Raw genomic sequence first — 21,404 nt, 5'->3', positions numbered from 1 at the left:
CCAATTATTTTTAACTCAGGATGATGATTAGTATTAAATAACATGATTAGCTCGGTGGGTTTTTTTCTGATCATGTTTTGATTTTTACCTAAATTGCCTGATTCTTACAAAGACTGGCACTTAAATGACAATTTTACATCACAGAACTATTATAATAGTACAAATAAATTTAAGATTATTCAGGACAGAGAAATACATAAAATAAACATTAAAATAGGACATTTCGACATGTTAAATACACCATATGTGCCTTTCTTATACACGACTCAACAGTGATGCTCAGATCAAAATAGTAAAGAAAGCCAAATAAGTACAAATTTGAAAAGCATTGATGACCAAAAATTCTAAAAAAAAATTGTGACAAATACGGCCAAGGTTATTTTTGACTGGGATAAGAAAATCCTTAGTATTGATAATAATATCTTCTTTTGCAAACAGTAAATTTATAAAAAGGACCATATAATTGTTCATGTCAACCCCGAAATTGTGACGAACCACAGAATAAAAACGAACCTAATGTAAAACAAATTAGAACAGCACATAAAACAGCAATAGAGAACCATGCAATGCACCCGACTGGATACGCTTCAAAAATTATGTCACAGGTAACTTTCTTAATTTTTCATATAGTTCAAAATCAGGTTTGTAATTATGGTATTTGATGTATATATGTTACAGTGAATTTGTATAATCAGGGATTATGTAGAATAACTTAAATCATTATTGATTATACAGATTCCCTAAAAATGACCATTGATTTTACATAATCACTGTTAATTTTAATTAGTATTGTACAAATTCCCTAATATGATTTCAGGGATTATCAATAATTAAAAGCTCCAAAGATGATGAAACAAATTGATATAGACAAATTATAATTGTTTTTTTCTTATTCCTTGAAAGTTTAAGTAAACAGTTTTCATTCCAGATCTACTATGTGAATCTTAAGTGATGAGTTTTCCCCTATATATTTTAGTCAATTGTTGAACCTCATTATGTTACTAACAAATAAGCTCGGCACAGACACAGGTGTTGCTTGGATTGAAGAAAACGTATCCATAAAGGTTAATGAAAATTGCGGAGGAAAAACAAAATGCAACATATATCTCAAACCAATTCCACTAGTGGTTCCAGAAAAGGGAGATAAAAAAAATGATCTAATTCACAAACAGATTGAAGAAGGATATCGCCTTGCCAAATATTATGGACCCCTGATCGGATCTTTAATACACGAAATCAGTTTGAGGTTGCTTATTTCCCTTCATTGGTACCTTCAGATATTTGTGCTGAAAACTCTATTTCTCTGAGACGTGCCGTAAAATATGATTCGATATGGAGGACAAGGTTTATTAAATGTTGACATTGTGGTAAAAACAAATATAAATTTGGTAGATACACCTGTAGAAAAGCCGGGCAAATGTGTTATAGTCGAAGCCACCCAAATCTAGTTTGTAAATAAAATGTTTATTTGTAAAATATTGTGCATAAAATTTACATTTATCAAAACGATTGAACGCATAAAAATAGTTTTAATGACAATTTCATTTTAATTCATATTCTCAACCTAAAAACAATTGCTAAAACAATACGATCCAAATAATAATCATTATGCCATCTAATATTTTCATACTAACTTCACCAACCCGCCCTTGCGGGTTCGCTTATTGTTAATACTGATACAGTCGATATGAAAAAGGGCGCGCTTGATACTAATGCTGATAAAGTCAGTATTAAAAACAAAACATCAATTATTCAATATATATTTTGCTAAACATTTAATTATATTGTGTTTAACATTTCAATATTTTTGTGTCTTTCATATTAATATATTATGCCTAACGTTTTACAATATTAAGGTTATAAGTTTGATATAATACTGTTAACTTTTATTATATTTCAATATGTTATATATTTAAGTACATTTTAGATTTTCTCTATAATCCCTAACGTTTTTTCTAGTGATTATACATAATCCCTGAAAATTTTAGTGATTACATATAATCCCTTAACTAACCAGTGATTATGAATAATCCCTGAATATTTTAGGGATTCTACATAACATTGTTGGGTATATATACAGATCTAAAAATGTTGGATTGATGTTTAGACAAGTTGTATATTATACAATATGTACACAGCCATGTATCACCATCATTGCTGGTGATCCGATGAATAAATCTGTTGTAGAGTTGTCACTGACTCAGACGTACTTATAAATATAATTATCTTCTGTGACTGAATCTTACATTAATTTGTAGGATCATTTACTATAGATAGTTGAGCTGATCTGTTACAATAACATCTCCATGCCTTATATATCATGTACTGTATTATGCCGCTAAATTAAAACTGACGAGGAAAGGTAACACACGGCCACCGAAAGCTTTATTATTGTGAAGCCCCGGTGGTCGTGTGGTCTAGCAGGACGGCTACAGTGCAGGCGATTTTGTGTCACGATATCTCAGTAGCATGGGTTCGAATCCCGGCGAGGGAAGAACACAAAAATTGCGAAAGCGAATTTACAGATCTAACATTGTTGGGTTGATGTTTAGACGAGTTGTATATACATAATGTACACAACCATGTATCACCATCACTGTTGGTGATCCGATGGATAAATCTGTTGTAGAGTTGTTCTGGCCCAGACTTACTTACATATATATATATCCTTTACTGTATTCTTCTTAACTTTACTATCATAAACTCATAACAGAAACCGGAATAAAAATATTGTACACCGGGTTTAATCCAACATTTTCTATTATTTATTTATTTACTACATAAGAAAATACCTGTGTCAGTATCCATTCGTTTGATGTGTTTGAACTATTGATTTGGCAATTTTCTTGGAGTTCTGTATTTTTGTGATTTTACTTTCGTTTACAAAAATCAGTAGGGACGCTCGAATCAAAGCTCTAACACGAAGTTAAAGAATATCACAGGGACTTCGATATTCATTTATTATAAATCGTGATAAGAATAGTTCTTGAATTTTATTTTCTAATTGCTTGATTTAAATGATATTGAATTTGTAATTAATTTCAATCAATGAAATTTACTTAACAGTGTAGATAAATGGCATTTGGGAACGGACACTTGATAAATAATAAAAATTGTTTAATTTGTTCAAGCCCTATGTGACTTGATAATTTTTTTTACTGAAAACTCCTATAAATTGAACGGTAAACGTAGATGTTCCAGTGTTGAAAATTAATCCAATAAAAAGTATTGAATATAGATTAACATGTGATTGAGAGGAAATTTAAATACCAGAAAGTCACCAGACATCTGGAAACAGAAAATACAACCACTGTGTTAGGTTATCAAGAATAAATTGAAATGTTTAACAGTCTATTTAAAAGAGGCATTAGCTACGAGTTATAATACACAAAAAAATATGAGTTTTTGTTAAATCGTTTATGAAAGTAAAATAGTGAAATAATAATGAGACATGGAAAGAAAATCATTTGATTGACTGATTCGATCACCAAAACCTCTTTTTACAGATACAAACGATGATTACTATATTGTTTTTTGTTTTCATATCGGAGGCCACTTTTATAGTTAATTAGACGGCATCTAGACTAAAATACATAGGAAATATTGATATTGAAATAAAAAGATGTGGTAAGATTGTCAACGAGACAACTCTCCACAAGATACCAATCCGTGAAACGGTCACCGAACAGCCTTCAATAATGAACAAAGCACATACTACACAGTCAGCTATAAAAGTCCGCAACATGAACTAACGTAAAACAATTAAAACGAGACAAAGTAACGGCTTAATTGATGGACAAGTATGTCAAACCAAACTGAGATTTTCAATGAAGTTTAACTTATCCTTTCCCGAGTCAACTAGTTATACATGATAGTATATTGTAGATATAGGATCAGAGCATTTTCTTTATTAAAAAGATAAAATAAATAATCTATCTAATATATATTCAAATATTTATACTTTACCAGGAAAATTTCCGGAAAAGTAATAAATACAAATTGCGGAAACTTATACTTTAAATTTGCGGAAACGTAGTATTGGGACTTGGAAAAATTAGCGGAAATTCAATACGCCCGTTTTAGTATCTGATAATTTATATATGAGAATTTGAGTTATATATGTGAACATTCAGTCGAATGCCCCTTTAATGGGAAATAATTAATACATATATGTTTGGTGTAAGATAGCATTTTAACTTTCATATTTAACTTTTTTCAAGAAAGTTCAACTAAGAGAATCTATATTAATTTTTAGAAACCCTTCAACGACTTTCAGGATAAAACACATCAATTGAAGAGCTATTTCTATGATATCTATAGATTACTTTAGAAATTCTTTTCGATATTCATTTTTATACCAAGGAGGTTATATGTGTTTAATTATTGTTTATACAAATGGCGTTCTGTTTTATACAAGATAATGTGTTTATGTCGTGTGTGAAAATGTGCAAGTAATTCTTTTCCTATTTTGATAACCGTTTATGCAGGAAGAGTATTATTTTGTGCAAAGAGAATCAAGTAACAAAAAGAAAAAGAAAAAACGAAAAAACGTAATCTCATATAATGAGAAAGAAAAATCTGTGTTACTTCCTACACTAAATTGATTTTCAGTAAGATTCAGAAAACTAGAGGCTCCAAAGAGCCTGTGTCGCTCACCTTGGTCTATGTGAATATTAAACAAAGGAAGCAGATGGATTCATGACAAAATTGTGTTTTGGTGATGGTGATGTGTTTGTAAATCTTACTTTACTAAACAGTCTTGCTGCTAACATTTATCTCTATCTATAATGAACTTGGCCCAGTAGTTTCAGTGGAAAATGTTAATAAAAATTTACAAATTTTATGAAAATTGTTAAAAATTGACTTTAAAGAACAATAACTCCTTAGGGGGTCAATTGACCATTTCGGTCATGTGACTTATTTGTAAATCTTACTTTGCTGAACATAATTGCTGTTTACTGTTTATCTCTATCTATAATAATATTCAAGATAATAACCAAAAAAAGCAAAATTTCCTTAAAATTACCGATTCAGGGGCAGCAACCCAACAATGGGTTGTCAGATTCATCTGAAAATTATAGGGCAGATAAATTTTGATCTGATAAACAATTTTACCCCGTGTCGGATTTGCTCTAAATGCTTTGGTTTTTGAGTTATAAGCCAAAAACTACATTTTACCCCTATGTTCTATTTTTAGCTGTGGCGGCCATCTTGATTTGATAGTCAGGTCACCGGACACATTTTTAAAACTAGATACACAAAAAATGATTGTTGCCAAGTCTGGATTAATTTGGCCCAGTAGTTTCAGAGGAGAAGATTTTTGTAAAAGATAACTAAGATTTACGAAAAATGGTTAAAAATTGACTATAAAGGACAATAACTCCTAAAGGGGTCAACTGACCATTTCGATCATGTTGACTTATTTGTAAATCCTACTTTGCTAAACATTATTGCTGTTTACAGTTTATCTATATCTATAATAATATTCAAGATAATAACCAAAAACAGCAAAATTTCCTTAAAATTACCAATTCAGGGGCAGCAACCCAACATAGGGTTGTCTAATTCATATGGAAATTTCAGGGCAGATAGATCTTGATCTGATAAACAATTGTACCCCATGTCAAATTAGCTATAAATGCTTTGATTTTTGAGTTAAGCCAAAAACTGTATTTTACCCCTATGTTCTATTTTTGGCCGTGGCGGCCATTTTGGTTGGTGGACCGGGTCACCGGACACATTTTTTAAACAAGATACCCCAATAACAATTGTGGACAAGTTTGATTGAATTTGGCCCAGTAGTTTCAGAGGAGAAGATTTTTGTAAAAGATAACTTTAATTTAAGAAAAATTGTTAAAAATTGACTATAAAGGACAATAACTCCTTAACGGGTCAACTGACCATTTCGGTCATGATGACTTATTTGTAAATCTAACTTTGCTGAACATTATTGCTGTTTACAGTTTATCTCTTTCTATAATAATATTCAAGATAATAACCAAAAACTGCAAAATTTCCACAAAATTACCAATTCAGGGGCAGCAACCCAACAACAGGTTGACCGATTCATCTGAAAATTTCAGGGCGGATAGATCTTGACCTGATAAACATTTTTATCCCATGTCATATTTCCTCTAAATGCTTTGGTTTTTGAGTTATAAGCCAAAAACTGCATTTTACCCCTATGTTCTATTTTTAGCTGTGGCGGCCATCTTGGTTGGTTGACCGGGTCACGCCACACATTTTTTAAACTAGATACCCCAATGATGATTGTGGCCAAGTTTGGTTCAATTTGGCCCAGTAGTTTCAGAGGAGAAGATTTTTGTAAAAGTTAACAACGACGACGGACGACGGACGACAGACGACGGACGACGACGGACGCCGGACGCAAAGTGATGGGAAAAGCTCACTTGGCCCTTCGGGCCAGGTGAGCTAAAAAGTATCGAATTTTGACAGATACATTTGTACTCGGAAAATCTAAGAAACTGTTTGAAGGAAGCAACAACAAAAACCATCATACAGACAACAAGGTTGACTAAAACAGCTAAAAACCAAACAAGAGTCACAGCAAGCTGAAGATGTTACTTAACACCACACCAAAACCCCATAACACAGGAGACATGTAAGCATTTAGAATATCACTTAACCCCTTATTTGTTCGGTTTATACTGCTTATGTCTAGTAACAAGGCAGTGGCATGAAAGAGGACATGATATTGGTTGTGACATATTGATCATATTTCTTGTCATCTTTGGTGCATATGTTACATTAAGGTCAGCCAAATCGTAAATGACTAGATACTACAACTTACATATCTGGATTAAATTCCTTCATTATTGACAGTGAATTAATAGCATATTGATTTTTTTATTCATCTTTTTTAAAAATATTTTATTAACTTTATTGGTAAAATTTATTGGTAATTTATTGGCATAATATTCACCAAATATACACTTTTATTTTTCAAGGTATAAGGTAAAATAGTCGACCTAAAGAGATAAAACATAATGTGTTTTCCTTAGTTTTGGTTTCTGACTCTGATTTGTTTTAGTCAAATCGAATTAGTACTATTGAACAGCGGTATACTACTATTGCCTTTATAAACTCGTCCTTCTCCCTTCATGAAAAGTATCCGTTACTCTTGTTACTGATATTTATTGAACGACAAATAGGATGACGTATCTAATAGCTAGTATGTTGTATTTTAGAAAATTGTGATACTCACATGATTTTGTCCCATGCTTCTTGTCCGAACTTTTCAAGAACGAGTTCACGAACGCACAAGTGAATTTGACCATACTGCAAAACAAAATTGGATATTATTCATTTTTACGTTTACAGTGTTAAGAAAAATATGCATTCACAGTCATTGTAAAGCTAAACTACATTTGCATGTATTGTTGTTCTATGTAGTCTTGTTTTGTATCGATTTAACGGATAAAGTCTTTTTCATCTGAATTGTATAGTTTGATCTTATGTTGTATCGGAACACCACTGCTACAAGTAAAGGAGGGGGGGGGGGGGGGGGTACGTGCCTACTAACTAGTTAAACCTCGTCACATTCTGTATTTTTAGTTTAAACATATTTATTTAGAGTGGATTGGGAAACAAGTTTTGCAACTTATATTAATCCCTCTCCACTTTGCGGGTGCGAGTGCTGCCTTGTAGCGGCATTAGCCTACTCTTTTTCGAAATCTACAAGGGTGTCTTTAACGTGCAAGAGATATGGCTCTCTCTTAACACGGGTCAGCCATTTATCGTCCCCTTCCGACGGACTATCATCGTTTCCTCAAGACCATACTCGCAAATGGTGTCAAGGGAGAGCCGAAAATTGAGTTCCTGAAATTTTCATCCCAAACGGGAATCGAACCAGGAACCTTTGTGTTAGTAGTCCAATGCACTAACCACTACACCACGGCTCTCATTCTGTATGAACCTATTACAAGTTTAAAGCCTGTAAAAAATTAGTATTGTCGTTTTTTTTTCTCAAAATAAATTTGTTTTACTTTCATCAATTTGATCAGGCCGTTAATTTTCTCGTTTGAATTGTTTCACATTTGTCATTTCGGTACTTTTCTAAGTTGACAATGAGGTGAAATTTATGCGACTGGCATACAAGTGAGAGGCTTATCTACAAATAAAACCAGGTATAATTTACCATATTCTACGTAAGAAAATGCCTGTACAGGAATAGGACAGTTGTTATCAATTCGTTTGATAAGTTTTATCATTTGATTTTGCCATTTGATTAAGGACTTTTCGTTTTGAAATTTCCTCGGCGTTCGGTATTTTTGTTATTTTATTTACTTTTTAGATGGCACAATATTGTTCTGGAAACAGTAAGTGTACACACACCAACAACAAAAGGATATCTCATAGTATGTTCCTAATCTTTGCAATAATTGTAATTACACAAGAATGCCATATTATTGTTGTCTTGGTACTAAGGAAGGTCGAACTATAAGTCTAACGGAAGAGAAGCTAAGAAATAACTACCTCACTCATATCGCAAACCTGAAATCTTGAAATATTTGTATTTTTCCAGAACAAAAATATATGAATCTACCTTGATCTTACATTATACAATCTAAACTGATAATCAAATCAGTATTGATGAATGACAAAACAATGATGATGTTTGACAATACATATATCAAAATTTGACTAGTTATGTATACAAAAAACAGAATCAGGTTGATAAATCGTGTTTGAGATTTGAAATATTGTCATATCATTTTTAATGCACGAAGTAAAATGATTAATTTCTATTTCTATGGCGCTTTTCAGTTGGAACCGTTAAACATTCTTCGGAGAAAAGCATTATCAATAATGAAAAATTATTAATCCTTGCAAGATACAAATTCGAACTTTACTTTAAACAAAGCGAAATTATAATTGACGGTTATACGATCTGTTATCGAAGATAGTAACTATGTTTATCGTCCTGAAACTTCGATTAATTGAGTTTTGTCGACCAGGTTATCATTTGATAAGTTTGAGCTTTGAGTTTTGCCATTTGATTAGGGACATTTTGTTTTGAATTTTCCACGTAGTTCGGTATTTTTGTTAATTTTACTTTTAACAAATATCTAACAATGTACATGATGTATCGGTATTTGGATCACTTATTTGTCCGATTTGCACAGTTCGCCAGGTATCATCTTTTAACCAGATATTTCTATCCTTCGAATGCTCTTGGTATCACTTTTGATCATTTCGAGAGCTAGTGGTACTACAATATGCTTGTTATAAATTTGTTACATAAATAAAGGGACATTCAAACTCATGAGGTGAAAACGCCATAACTAAAAAACAGAAAGGAACCAAAAATCCAACTAACAATACACAGAATACAATGTAGAAAGATAATTTAAAGGACTGAGCAACATGAACCCCACAATTAACTGGGAGTAATTTCAGGTGCTCTGGGAGGTAAGCAGGTCCGTCTCTACTTTCTCATTTATGTCGTTGCAGGCAGAAAAAAGTGCAACATAAAGTCTATGAAACAAGTTGACAAAAAAGAATTGGGAATCACGATTTGTAACACTGAAAACAATTTCACTCCTCAAACTTATTTTAAAAAGGGACCATGCTTACCTAAATACATTTATATCCAAATGAATTACTTAAAATTAATCGTTCATTCGGTTTGACCAAAACTAAAGATATTTTAGGAACCTAAAAATTAAATTTAATAACAGATAAGATCTGACGTCTGAAAATATCAGTTTTATTTTCAGTAGAAAAAATATCAAAAAGAAAAAAAACAGAACATGTGCTTGTTACTACTACAAAGAGGAAGCAAACAAAGCATTCATTGTCATGGAAAACATACACAAGACTAAAGTATATCAATAAATCAGCTTTATGTGATAGAGGAAAGACATTCACATTTAATCTTTTTTTATTTTGTAAACATACAATACTACGACCATTGACTCAAATACGAAATAAATTGTTTCCGATTCAAGTCGCGGAACAAACATACTTGTTCATCATGCTACCGGTGTTGTAGATTTTAAACAAACAAATCGAAAACTCAATATAATGATCAACAAATTTATTGAAATATAGAATTAACTTCACTAATGAAGAACTAATTACAAAAAATCATTATCTGATAAAGCTGTGCAGTTAATACCAAGAAGGATCAATACTCATTAAACTGAACCTTTAGAAGCAGAGGAAGAATAAAATTTAAGTTGTTTCAAATCCAAACTAAAGGACTGTTTCTAAAAAAAAACCAGAAAAAATGGACAGAAAACTGTCAAACAAATGTTGATATTTATCACAATACTATGTTACCTCCTATATAAAGTTATCATTTCAAATATCTTGATTATATATTATACGATGATATTGGTCATGAATCAAAATCAATTCGTACTTTGATCCTTATGATATACTGATAAACTTTGCAAAATCGAAAGATCCTAATGACCTTGCTGGTGTTCTGATTAAATCTATATTTTTAATAAAGATTAACCACAAACAAAAAAACTTAAGTGAAATTGAATGTCATTTTATGAGAAATTATCGGCTTTCGTACTTTTTGTACACAGGCGCGTGTCGCCTATTTGTGAAATAACCTTCATCGGGTACGCTCGATCCAAAAAGATTGATAAGATATTTCATAAATACAGTAAAGATAAACAAAAACTAGCCTGTCTTGACAAAGCTAAAAAATATCCATACATTAACAAGGACCAATAATTAGTATGGATTTACGATGCTTACACAATACTTCTTGTTTCAACATTGCATGAAAAGGTTCAATCCTTCAAGTATAGCAGTACTACGTTATTCTAAACACACATCATAAAAATGTATGATTTAAAGTTTTCAAGTATCGAAGGGATGTGTACTGAACGTACGATACCCTTGGGACTGATATTCTGCAAACAACGAAACTGATTTAGTTGTAGAGATTAAAAAGAATAATACCGATTTCAGTAATGCCACGTGTTTGGAAATAATTTTCATCTGGAATGCACGTTAACATTAGTACCAATTTTTAAGAGTTTTTTTTATTGTTAAATCAATGAGAGTCCATACAGAAACAGGATATTAACTGAAAATAATGACGTTAACTTAGATCAAATCAGTAGAAAATTGATTGACAATATCAAATGCTACAGGTACTTATATAAAATCGCATTTGGAAGAGAAATAAGGGAGTTGCGATTTTTCTCCGATTAGATTCAAATTCAGATTCAATAGTTTATTAAAGCCTCACCACATACATACAAGTATAAACACAATATAATCACAAGTATAAGTTTTGTTATTTATACAAAACATAAATTTAAAGTGCAATATCACCATGCACATCCAAGGATAAAACCTGATGTACATGATAAAAATAACCGATTTTTAACAGTCTAAGATACTATTTTGTCGTAATAAAATACATTATTGCAGGTTTTGGCAACAGAACTACAAAAGTACAAATATTTTCATTTTTGAACAAAAATATAAATTTTTCATCATCTGACAAAGTTAAAAAGTTTTAACATATCATTTTGTTGAATATAATCAATAAATAAATTTTTCATCATCTGACAAAGTTAAAAAGTTTTAACATATCATTTTGTTGAATATAATCAATAAATAAAGACTGCCTTAAATCTTCATATAATGGACATGTTAATAATACATGTTTTTTCATCTTTTATATTATCACAATTGAAACATAATCTTTTATCTAAATCTAATCTTTCGCAACGACCATTTTCAATTTTTAAAGGTGCTACAGACTCCAAATCTAAATTTCGCATATGCACTGCGATTTTGAATAGGTATATTTTGCAACAAATTTTGATCAGTAGAGTATGAAAATTTAAACAATTTATAAGTTCTTAACTTATTTCCTTGACCATAAGAATCAAGTCTTGTACTCCATTCAGTTTTATTATTATAAAAAATATTAACTTCTAACTGATGAATTATATTTTTATCCAGCATATAATCATCTACATTACAAAATCGGTCCATATTGTAAAGTTTCAACATTTCAATCACTGTATAACTCCAATTTTTAATTTTATAACTACTTTTTCTTATTGACCATATAAATACTTTATAATCTATCCTGCCTTTATTAATTTTTGTACATAAGATTTTCGACATAAATAGGGAAACTTTTACGCGATTTATTTTGCTAGTAACATAAATCTTATGTCTCAATCTATTCTTTAATCGATACACAAAATCAAAATAATATTCGAAAAGGAAGAAAACAAAATTGTGCTGATAACTTTGGAAATTTTAATTTAATTTATGAAAGTAATTTAGTGCAAACCTTTCTTTTGAAATGGCATACCGGTATCTTCTAATGCAACAAAGTTGTAATGCGAGTGGTCTATTATTTAGTGACGAAAACAAATATACAGTTTAGATTTTTGAAACCAACAATCGATATTATTATAATAATTATCATTGAACAAACTAAGCAATACAGACTATTATATTTTTGAGTTTGTCGCGTTTCAATTTGTACTGTTTTGGTTCCCATATAAAGATAAGAAGATGTGTTGTCAATGCAACAAATCACCATCAAAGACCAAATGCCATTGCAGTTAAAACAACTGTTAGTCTTTACATTTTATTCAAGTGTTGTTAACTCTATACTATGTTTCATTCATGTAAAATTATGTGACACATTTGTCATCTAAATAAGGTAACAAAAATAAGTTATAGTCAACATGCAATTTCGTAAACTGAAGAAGCACGTTTGTTGGTAGCTTGATTTACACGTGAAAACTTCTATGCTATGGAATATAGCAACTCTAAAGATAAAATCATATAAGTCATATGAATTATATATCGTTTCGTAAAAAAAATTCCCACTTTTTATTCAATGTTTCTATAGTATGTGAAAAGCTGGTAACCATTAAGGAGTTTCGGTATTTTTAGGTAATCTTTGGTGTTACTAGACTACTGATTGTTTGTCATAAAACAGAATGGTAGATGGACTGATCTTGATGTAGTCGTTTCTTCTGTTGTATGATTAAAGTTTTGATCTGAATATCTCCAGCAATCACAAACTAACAAAACAAAACACATTGTAATACAACCAACAAATGTGAAGATTAAATTTAAGCTTGCTTAAGCCATTTATTGATTTTTTTGGGCTTGAATATGTTATCTCTGTAGACCTCTGAAGCATTTTCTTTACATTCATTTTAATTCATCCTTCATTGTTAAAATTGGCTGTATTTAAGAAAATAATGGATTGATTGGTAATAAGTGCTAAGTTGGATGAAGCTTTGTTTAGTATATTTCCTGTTCTAGCATATTTGTCTGATGAATGTTCAATTAACTCGCGTCGTGCATGCTGAGGTATGTTTCATTCGTTAGTTCCTCATGTACAATATTGATAGTTCACCGTTCTGCTCAGACTAACTCGAACAACTTTTGATTCAATGGCCAATTTGCATTAAAAAAAACTTCATCGGTAATGAAACTTTTTTGTTTATATGCCAACATTATAGAAAACAGAAATTTTAAAAACGTACATAATGGTTAACGAAATCGTCACAGTTTTAAATTAGAGGTCGAAATAACAAACACATAACATCGCTGTCAGAATAATGGAAACTTTAAGCGAATGTCAGTGAGAGGTTCAGCTTGTTATAAAACTAGGTTAAATCCAGCATTCCCTATATAGAAAAAACCGCCCGTACCAATATGATATTTATTATCCATTCTTTTGATGTGTTTGAGCTATGATTTTGTCATTTGCTTATGTATTTTCCGTTTAGAATTTTCCTCGAATTTTGATATTTTTGTTATTTAACTTCTTATCATATTGGACTTTTTCATTGTTGTTTTCTAATAGAAATTCAGGATATTTATTTATAATAGCATTTTACGTAAGAAAAGGATATTTTGGATAGGGTAGAAATGTTAACAAGTAACCGGTCATCTTAACGGACACCTCAATGAGTTGTTCGAGACAAATTTAACGAAGCTGTAGATGATACCCTCGGAAAATTACAAAATCATAATATTTCAAGAAGTGGACATTACATGAAGGGAACTGCTAATATTGTGATCCTCTGGGGACCAAACCTCAATCAATAGTGTGAAAGATAGATTGGTTGAACCTGGGTTTTTGTATTTTTGATATTCACAGGTTTAGTTAGCCGCAAAAACAAGTTTCAACCTACCAATATTTTTCTTAAAATGTCCTGTATCAAGTTCTGAATATTACAGTTGCTATCTAATAGATCATTTCTATGTATGTTGCATTGGCGTTTGTTTTTGTTATTCTGTTGTTTTTCTGTTATATTTGATGTGTTTCCTCGATTTAAGTTTGTACCCCGGATTTATTTTTACTCAATCGATTTATGAACTTTTGAACAGCGATATACTATTGTTGTACATACCCAAGGCATGTAAAAACTCATCAGATTCCAGACTATTAATCAAATTTACAAGAGATGCGTTTCATCTTTAAAAGACTCATCAATCATAAAAAAAAACAACATTTTCATACTCGTCATGGGCTCATTAACTGTTTGTTTTAATGTCATAAATGAGTTGTGAAACCTTAACATCAACCGATAGAAGATGGTAATCGGAGACCTTGTGAAATTAACATTTCAGTTGTCTTTTTATTGCAGCAATATTTCTGTTAAAAGCATACCACTGTTGTTAAAATCGCCATAATGAACACAAATTAAACCCGAGGGAAACACATCATCTATAATAAGAATCTTATGTTCAGTAGTTGTCGTTTGCTGATGTTGTTAATAAGTGATTCTTGGTGTCTAGATAAGATTGTTGGTTTTCCCGTTAGAATGGTTTCACACTAGTCATTTGGGAACCCTTTATATATCTTCCTGTTCGATGTGAGCCAAGACTCCGTGTTGAAGACCACATCTTTATACTATGGAAGACAGTGTTTTCACCCTTAGATGACTCTTTGCTTTCAGTATCGTTTCGATTCTGTCTCATTGATTTATATTTTTATTTTATTTATTCACAAAAATGTATCTGAATTTACAATGTCCTTTCCTACACACTCTGATTATTTAACTCGTCGTTTGTTTACATTAACCTACACTTCAAAAGAGGCCAACAAACTAATTAAGTTCACTATGATAACTTAAGTATCTGTACTATCTTGCGTCTCGTAAACACTTTAAACAATCAGATGAATGAATTTATTATATATTGACATTCACAAGAAGTGACAAATGCAATTTGGTTCCTACTTAAAAACATTCATATCACTGCTTCTCAACTTTTTTCATCAAACTCAATTAATATCGTTAAACTTGGTAAACATCAACCTTTATTTTTTCTAACATAAACACCCTTTTGTTTACAAATCATTTTCATTTGCATGATTTAGATCGTATCATTACAAAACACGTTCTGTATTTGTATAATATGGTGACATTGTCGTTTTTGCAAGTAAAGTATAGAAATATTTCCATTTAGTGACCTAATGGAGTATGAATGATGGTTCGTCACAATGTTCAATGACAGTGCAAACAAGGAAGTAGTAAACAGATCCATATGATACCAAAAATCAGTGCATCTTGGTTTATTTCTAGTAACATCAGTTCCTTAATTTATAGTTTGAAACAAAATTTCAGGTTTCTTTGTTTGTCTTGTTTTGAACTTCTATACAAATTTACGCATTGTGGCATGATATCAAACGAGCAGGTTTAATAATTTAGAATTTACAGTTGAATAACTATGATAATTACTTCCCCATAATGGGATTAGCGATTATCCGTTATTTTACTTTCATGTTTCCGATTGGGGACCGACATTTGATACTTCACTTTAGATTTATTGAAAAGTAAATTATAAATCGTGATTCTGGGTTATTGGGAGATTTTCGAAATATATAGATAGCTATCTCTGTAAACGTCGTCCGTTGACTTAGGCCTCTAGATGCCTATTGATTTTCGTGTCGTACAGTCGCTGTCTGATTGGTGAACACTCAACATATCCATGTTCTTTTTTTCAATGTGAAACAAAGTTACAGAGCCTTTATTGTAGTTCTTCTGAAGATTTATATATTTAGGATGAAGAACATCAAAGTCGTAATAACTATTTTTAGAGCTAGATGTATATTTAGATATAAAAAGATGTGATAAGATTGTCATTGAGACAAATCTCAATCCAAGTTACAATTTGTAAAAGCAAACCATTATATACCTGACTTAGAAATGATCTGTATGCATGACCTTGCCTTAATGTAAGATATAAGTTCATAAATGTATGTCCTTTTAATAAATATGTTTATATAGCAACGTACTTGTAAATAATGCTATAATCAAAGGGTATTTACTGTGTTTGTTAAACGTTATGAATGACTTTATTGATTTATTAATTATTTAAATTATATTACAATATCGGAACAAAGTATCAATTAACACGATACTATAATAATGGAGTTATACAATGTTACAAATTTGAAAGGGAGCACTAAATCAGTACTATGTATTGTATTATACAATGTTACAAATTTAAAAAGTACTATGTATTGTAGCTATTTAGGTATAACGGAAATGTAGACATTAATTGTTATATAGTGAAGATGTCAATGTTCTATATATATACAGTTTGGATATGCATTTGTACTATTAATGTTAAAATTGAGAATGGAAATGAGGAATGTGTCAAAGAGACAACAACCCGACCAAATAAAAAACAACAGCAGAAGGTCACCAACAGGTCTTCAATGTAGCGAGAAATTCCCGCACCCGGAGGCGTCCTTCAGCTAGCCCCTAAACAAATATATACTAGTTCAGTGATAATGAACGCCATACTAAATTCCAAATTGTACACAAGAAACTAATATAAAAATAATACAAGACTAACAAAGGCCAGAGGCTCCTGACTTGGGACAGGCGCAAAAATGCGGCGGGGTTAAACATGTTTGTGAGATCTCAACCCTCCCCCTATACCTCTAACCAATGTTGATTGTTTTAAAATGCTTAATTTCCGATTTGTAGATCTTGCAGATTCAGGAGGAGAACCAGTTAAATGTATTATATATAATTTAATATAAGCAAAGGATTTATAAAAACTATGATAATCGGGTGCACCGATAATAAATTTTGGCAACTTTGACTACCTTTAGGTGTAAAGATATGAAATTTGGCAATATAACAATTGTCGTGTAAAAGACATATATGGACCATTCCGTATATCAATTTAAGTTGCTATATAACGTCCTTAAGTTGTTAAACAAAACGAAGATAGTATTTTAGAAAATATATTAGCGGAACATGCATGTTGAAAATTCATTTCTCAGTATATGTATGGCAAATGTTGTTAAATAGCCATGTTTCTCTTCATTTTTTATGACATTCACGCTTCATCAACACTTTGAAATTTTCAAGCGATATATTGTTATGAATTATACGATACAAACTGTATTCTCAAACGTTATGAGACAAAGGTTGTATTCTGTTCAGCATGATGCTCCTGTTTTAGCTCATTTATATTATTGTTGCATTTGTACAGTATAGTGAACCTGCAACATCTTTCTATTAGACAGTTAGTTAAACTTATACTAAGTGCAGCAAGAATAAGTTTAGACGAATAATTACAGCAAACCTTCTAGCAAATTATTATACAAATGTGACATTTTGCCGATTACGAAGATAATACATGATCATAAATCGTTAATAATGTATAAGGCAAAAAGTAATTTAGCTCCAGAATAATTGTCGAGTCATATTTTGTCAGCTTCTCGAACCAAAATAACATACAAGATTTTCATCATTTGATATTTTTTTTAATTCCGACGAACATAACTACAGCAAACCTTCCAGCGAAATAGTTTATGAATGTGACAGTGTGCCGATATCATAGATAATACATGACTATAAAGCATTTCAGGCTAATCTATATTAAAAAAAAAATTTACTCCAAAATATTTGTCGAGTCTTTTAGAATCAGATTCTGTAAACCAAAAATACAACACGAGATTTTCAACATCTAAATTTGTTTTAATTCCAAAATCATAAGTCTAGTTTATCTTACAAGAGACCAACAAATTACTAGGAACCAAAAGTTTGTAATTTTCTTTCAAACACAATCAATAAATCATAAGAAAAATAGTTTAAACATAAAAATAAATTCCGTAAAAAAGCACTAGAGCGTATTTTAATCATGCAAGCATGTACAAAGATACAAAAGATAGTAAGGAATCATTATAATCATTCCAAAATTAAATGAAATGCACTTAAACAAGCAAACAACATCTCAACATACGTGAATTAAACAGTTCTTACATAATACAAATCAAAGCATTACACAAATGAGAGTATCAAAATAAACAGCAGTTCATGTATATAGCATAAAGACGAATAGACAGAGACCCGCTCACTACCTTTTGGGGAAGGGGGACTTTTTTTTTTAAATAATATATAATCCAAACACAAATGTTGATAAAAACTTAATTGAAAAAGAAAAGTAGCATTTTAGTTTCATGATTTTGATATTTTCTATCTAGCAACATTTTTTTCATACTATTTGATACAGAGAGGGAAAATCCGAACGCATTAATCCAGGTGTAGTTTTTGTTATTCACTACCTTCTATTATTAATACGAAATTATTTAAGATAATCAGAATATTTAAAATTAAATGGACTTACCATATCGATATTAATATTCCAAATAGAAAATCATGTCAGTTTCACTCGATTTATCTGAATTTGTTCCAATATTACCACTTGACTAAACTTGCGAGCCATGTAAACATTAATGACATTTAAATTTCGCTGTCATAGATCTATAATAGCTGTAATCAAGTAGGACTTCATAAAATATTTCACAGACCATTCATAGATGTTCATTTGCTGTAGATCTCTACTGATAATTCAGTGTTTGAATGATATAAGATCCACAATAAAAACTTGCATCAGATAAGTAATTATAATATACATATAAAAACCGCTTATAAAGGCACGTTAATACTGGAATATTGTATCAAATACAATATCTTCTTATAACAGGATTGTGTTATAATATATTGAGCTGTTAAGCTCTTGCGGTACGTATTATAGAAGCTTTGTCGTGATTTACAGAAAATAAGGATTTTACGAATTGATGATTTTCTAAGCAAATGCAGTATACTATATGCAAGGCATGATAATGACTTATTTTATCCTAGCAAATTAGTAAAATCAATTTTGTTTGAAGATATTTAATAAAACTGCAATTATATCGCAAAACAGAAGACAAAGGATCTACATGTAGTATACTATACTATAAGACCAACTATATTTCATATATATATATACACAAAAGCTACGCTGTTTAAAAGTAGTGATTCTAATAAAATCTTAAATTCAGCTAGATTTAGGTCACAACTTTTCTAAATTTGTTCAAAAAGTTTCATTCAATTTTAGAAAGTATCAGCTTTAAATGATTCGAAAAAGAACTCATGGGCCCAAAATGCAAATATCAAGCATTATTTGTGCATGCCGTTTTCAGTGTATAATATATGAATTATTTGATTGGCTACTGTTATGATACCCTTTGTACCATGCCGTTTTTATAATATAGATAACATGTATTGGTCTGACACATTGTACCTTGTCGTTTTTATTGTATCACTTTTGTATCATTTTCTGTCTCAACATATTCAACCATGCCGTTTTCATTCTATTATTTTTCTGCCAAACATAAAGCACCATGTTGTTTTCATGATACAATATATTTTGCCTAATAATCATTGTACCGTGGCGTTTTCATTGTACTCTTTTACTGAGTCTGTAATGCGGTAGAACAAAGTAATAAAGATACAACTATAAAATGATTTTATAATGGTATATATTGCCTTGTATTATGGTTTGACATCCACTTCACGTGCCCTTTCGAACTTATCAGTTGAGTAAACAGGTGTCTTCTAGGATTTTTGTTCATTGGTGCGTATATAACTTACAAGACAAATATTGAACCAATGAACGTGTGTTTATTAATTAAATTTGTTAGAAGCTCTCTTATATCCTAACAAACGCGACTGGTTATATTTAAGGTAAACGGATTTAAAATTAATCAATCGGCAAAAATCATTTGAACACATTTATTAATGAATCAGCCATAATACGGATTATCAGCATGTGCAAAACAGTGACTGCAACTGACGATATTTCTCTGCAAATATTGATATAAACATGCAGTGTTGTCTCATCAACTGATATAAAATATTTCACTTCCGGTTGTAATTTCTGACCACCTAACCAAACTGATGAGGCGTTTGATGCATATGTTTCATTTCAGTTTCTCAAATTTTGTTAAATAAATTCAAATGTTCTTTCATTTTTCAACGAACAGATCTTCATGTGTAACTTATAAGTAAGGGTTATCGTACCAATATTGTAATTAGATCTCTGAATATAGTTCACATTGGCACTAATATTGATTTTGTCATTAGCAAATTAAAACATAACTAAATTTCATTATCTTTTGAGGCGAGATGTATAGAGACACAGACACGTTAACTTTTATTTCTATAGAAGTCGCTCTTCACTATACTACTACCTGTCGATACATTTATTTTTGGCATTGCACAAGTCATGTCTTCTTTGACTATTAATGACGTTAAAATACTAAATCCCTGTGATGTGTTTTAGTCGATTTTAGTCTCTGATGCATGATTTTTTACTATTAATTGGTTTTGGCTTTTAACTAGCTGTTAGTAACTGCGAGTCCTCTCAAATCGTATTTTCTTGTTAATTCGACCTGTTGATACTGTTTATAATACTTTTTTGTTATTTTTTTTATTTATATTGATCTTGTCTGTACACCAGCTTTGATTATTTGTAATATCTTCAATTTTTCACTTATTCTTACAACATTTGTATAAACTTCAAGATTATAAAAAAACGTTTTTTTTCTAAAGTGAACATTGATTGGTTAAATATTTCCCAGTGATGTCCTGTGTTTGAATTTGTTTGTTAGCTTTTGGTCGTGAATGTTTGTCTCTAATATTAAACTGTGCATTTGTTTTCAGATATCGCAGATCAAATTTATTCGTTCATTGTGTAATCATACGTTTTTTGATTGAGTTAAGTCTGCCAATTGATATTTTATCGTATGTTTTTCTATGTTGTGATGTTATGCTATTGTTTCAGAAAAAGGGAGAAGGTTTGGATCCATTAAAACGTTTAATCCCGCTGCAAATGTTTGCACCTGTCCTAAGTCAGGAATCTGATGTACAGTAGTTGTCGTTTGTTTATGTAATATATACGTGTTTCTCGTTTCTCGTTTTGTTTATATAGATTAGACCGTTGGTTTTCCCGTTTGAATGGTTTTACACTAGTAATCTTGGGGCCCTTTATAGCTTGTTGTTCGGGTTGAGCCAAGGCTCCGTGTTGAAGGTCGTACTTTAACCTATAATGGTTTACTTTTTAAATTGTTATTT

General features: G+C 30.9%; 1 protein-coding gene across 1 annotated transcript in view; it reads right to left on the bottom strand.

Moving 5' to 3' along the window:
• The window catches only part of LOC134718085 (guanylate cyclase soluble subunit beta-2-like), a 74,692-nt gene extending 55,807 nt beyond the window's left edge, over positions 1-18,885 (bottom strand). The window contains exons 1-2 of the mRNA XM_063580578.1: positions 18,631-18,885; positions 7,226-7,299 (exon numbers count right to left, since the gene is read on the bottom strand). Coding sequence (XP_063436648.1) covers positions 7,226-7,299; positions 18,631-18,633 — 77 coding nt within the window. The 5' untranslated portion in view covers positions 18,634-18,885. The remainder of the gene's footprint in view (positions 1-7,225; positions 7,300-18,630) is intronic.
• Between the last annotated feature and the right edge of the window lie 2,519 nt (positions 18,886-21,404).

Source organism: Mytilus trossulus, chromosome 1, assembly GCF_036588685.1.
Source record: "Mytilus trossulus isolate FHL-02 chromosome 1, PNRI_Mtr1.1.1.hap1, whole genome shotgun sequence".
In the NCBI taxonomy this organism is placed as follows: domain Eukaryota; kingdom Metazoa; phylum Mollusca; class Bivalvia; order Mytilida; family Mytilidae; genus Mytilus; species Mytilus trossulus.
This window is presented reverse-complemented; position numbering and strand designations above follow the sequence as displayed.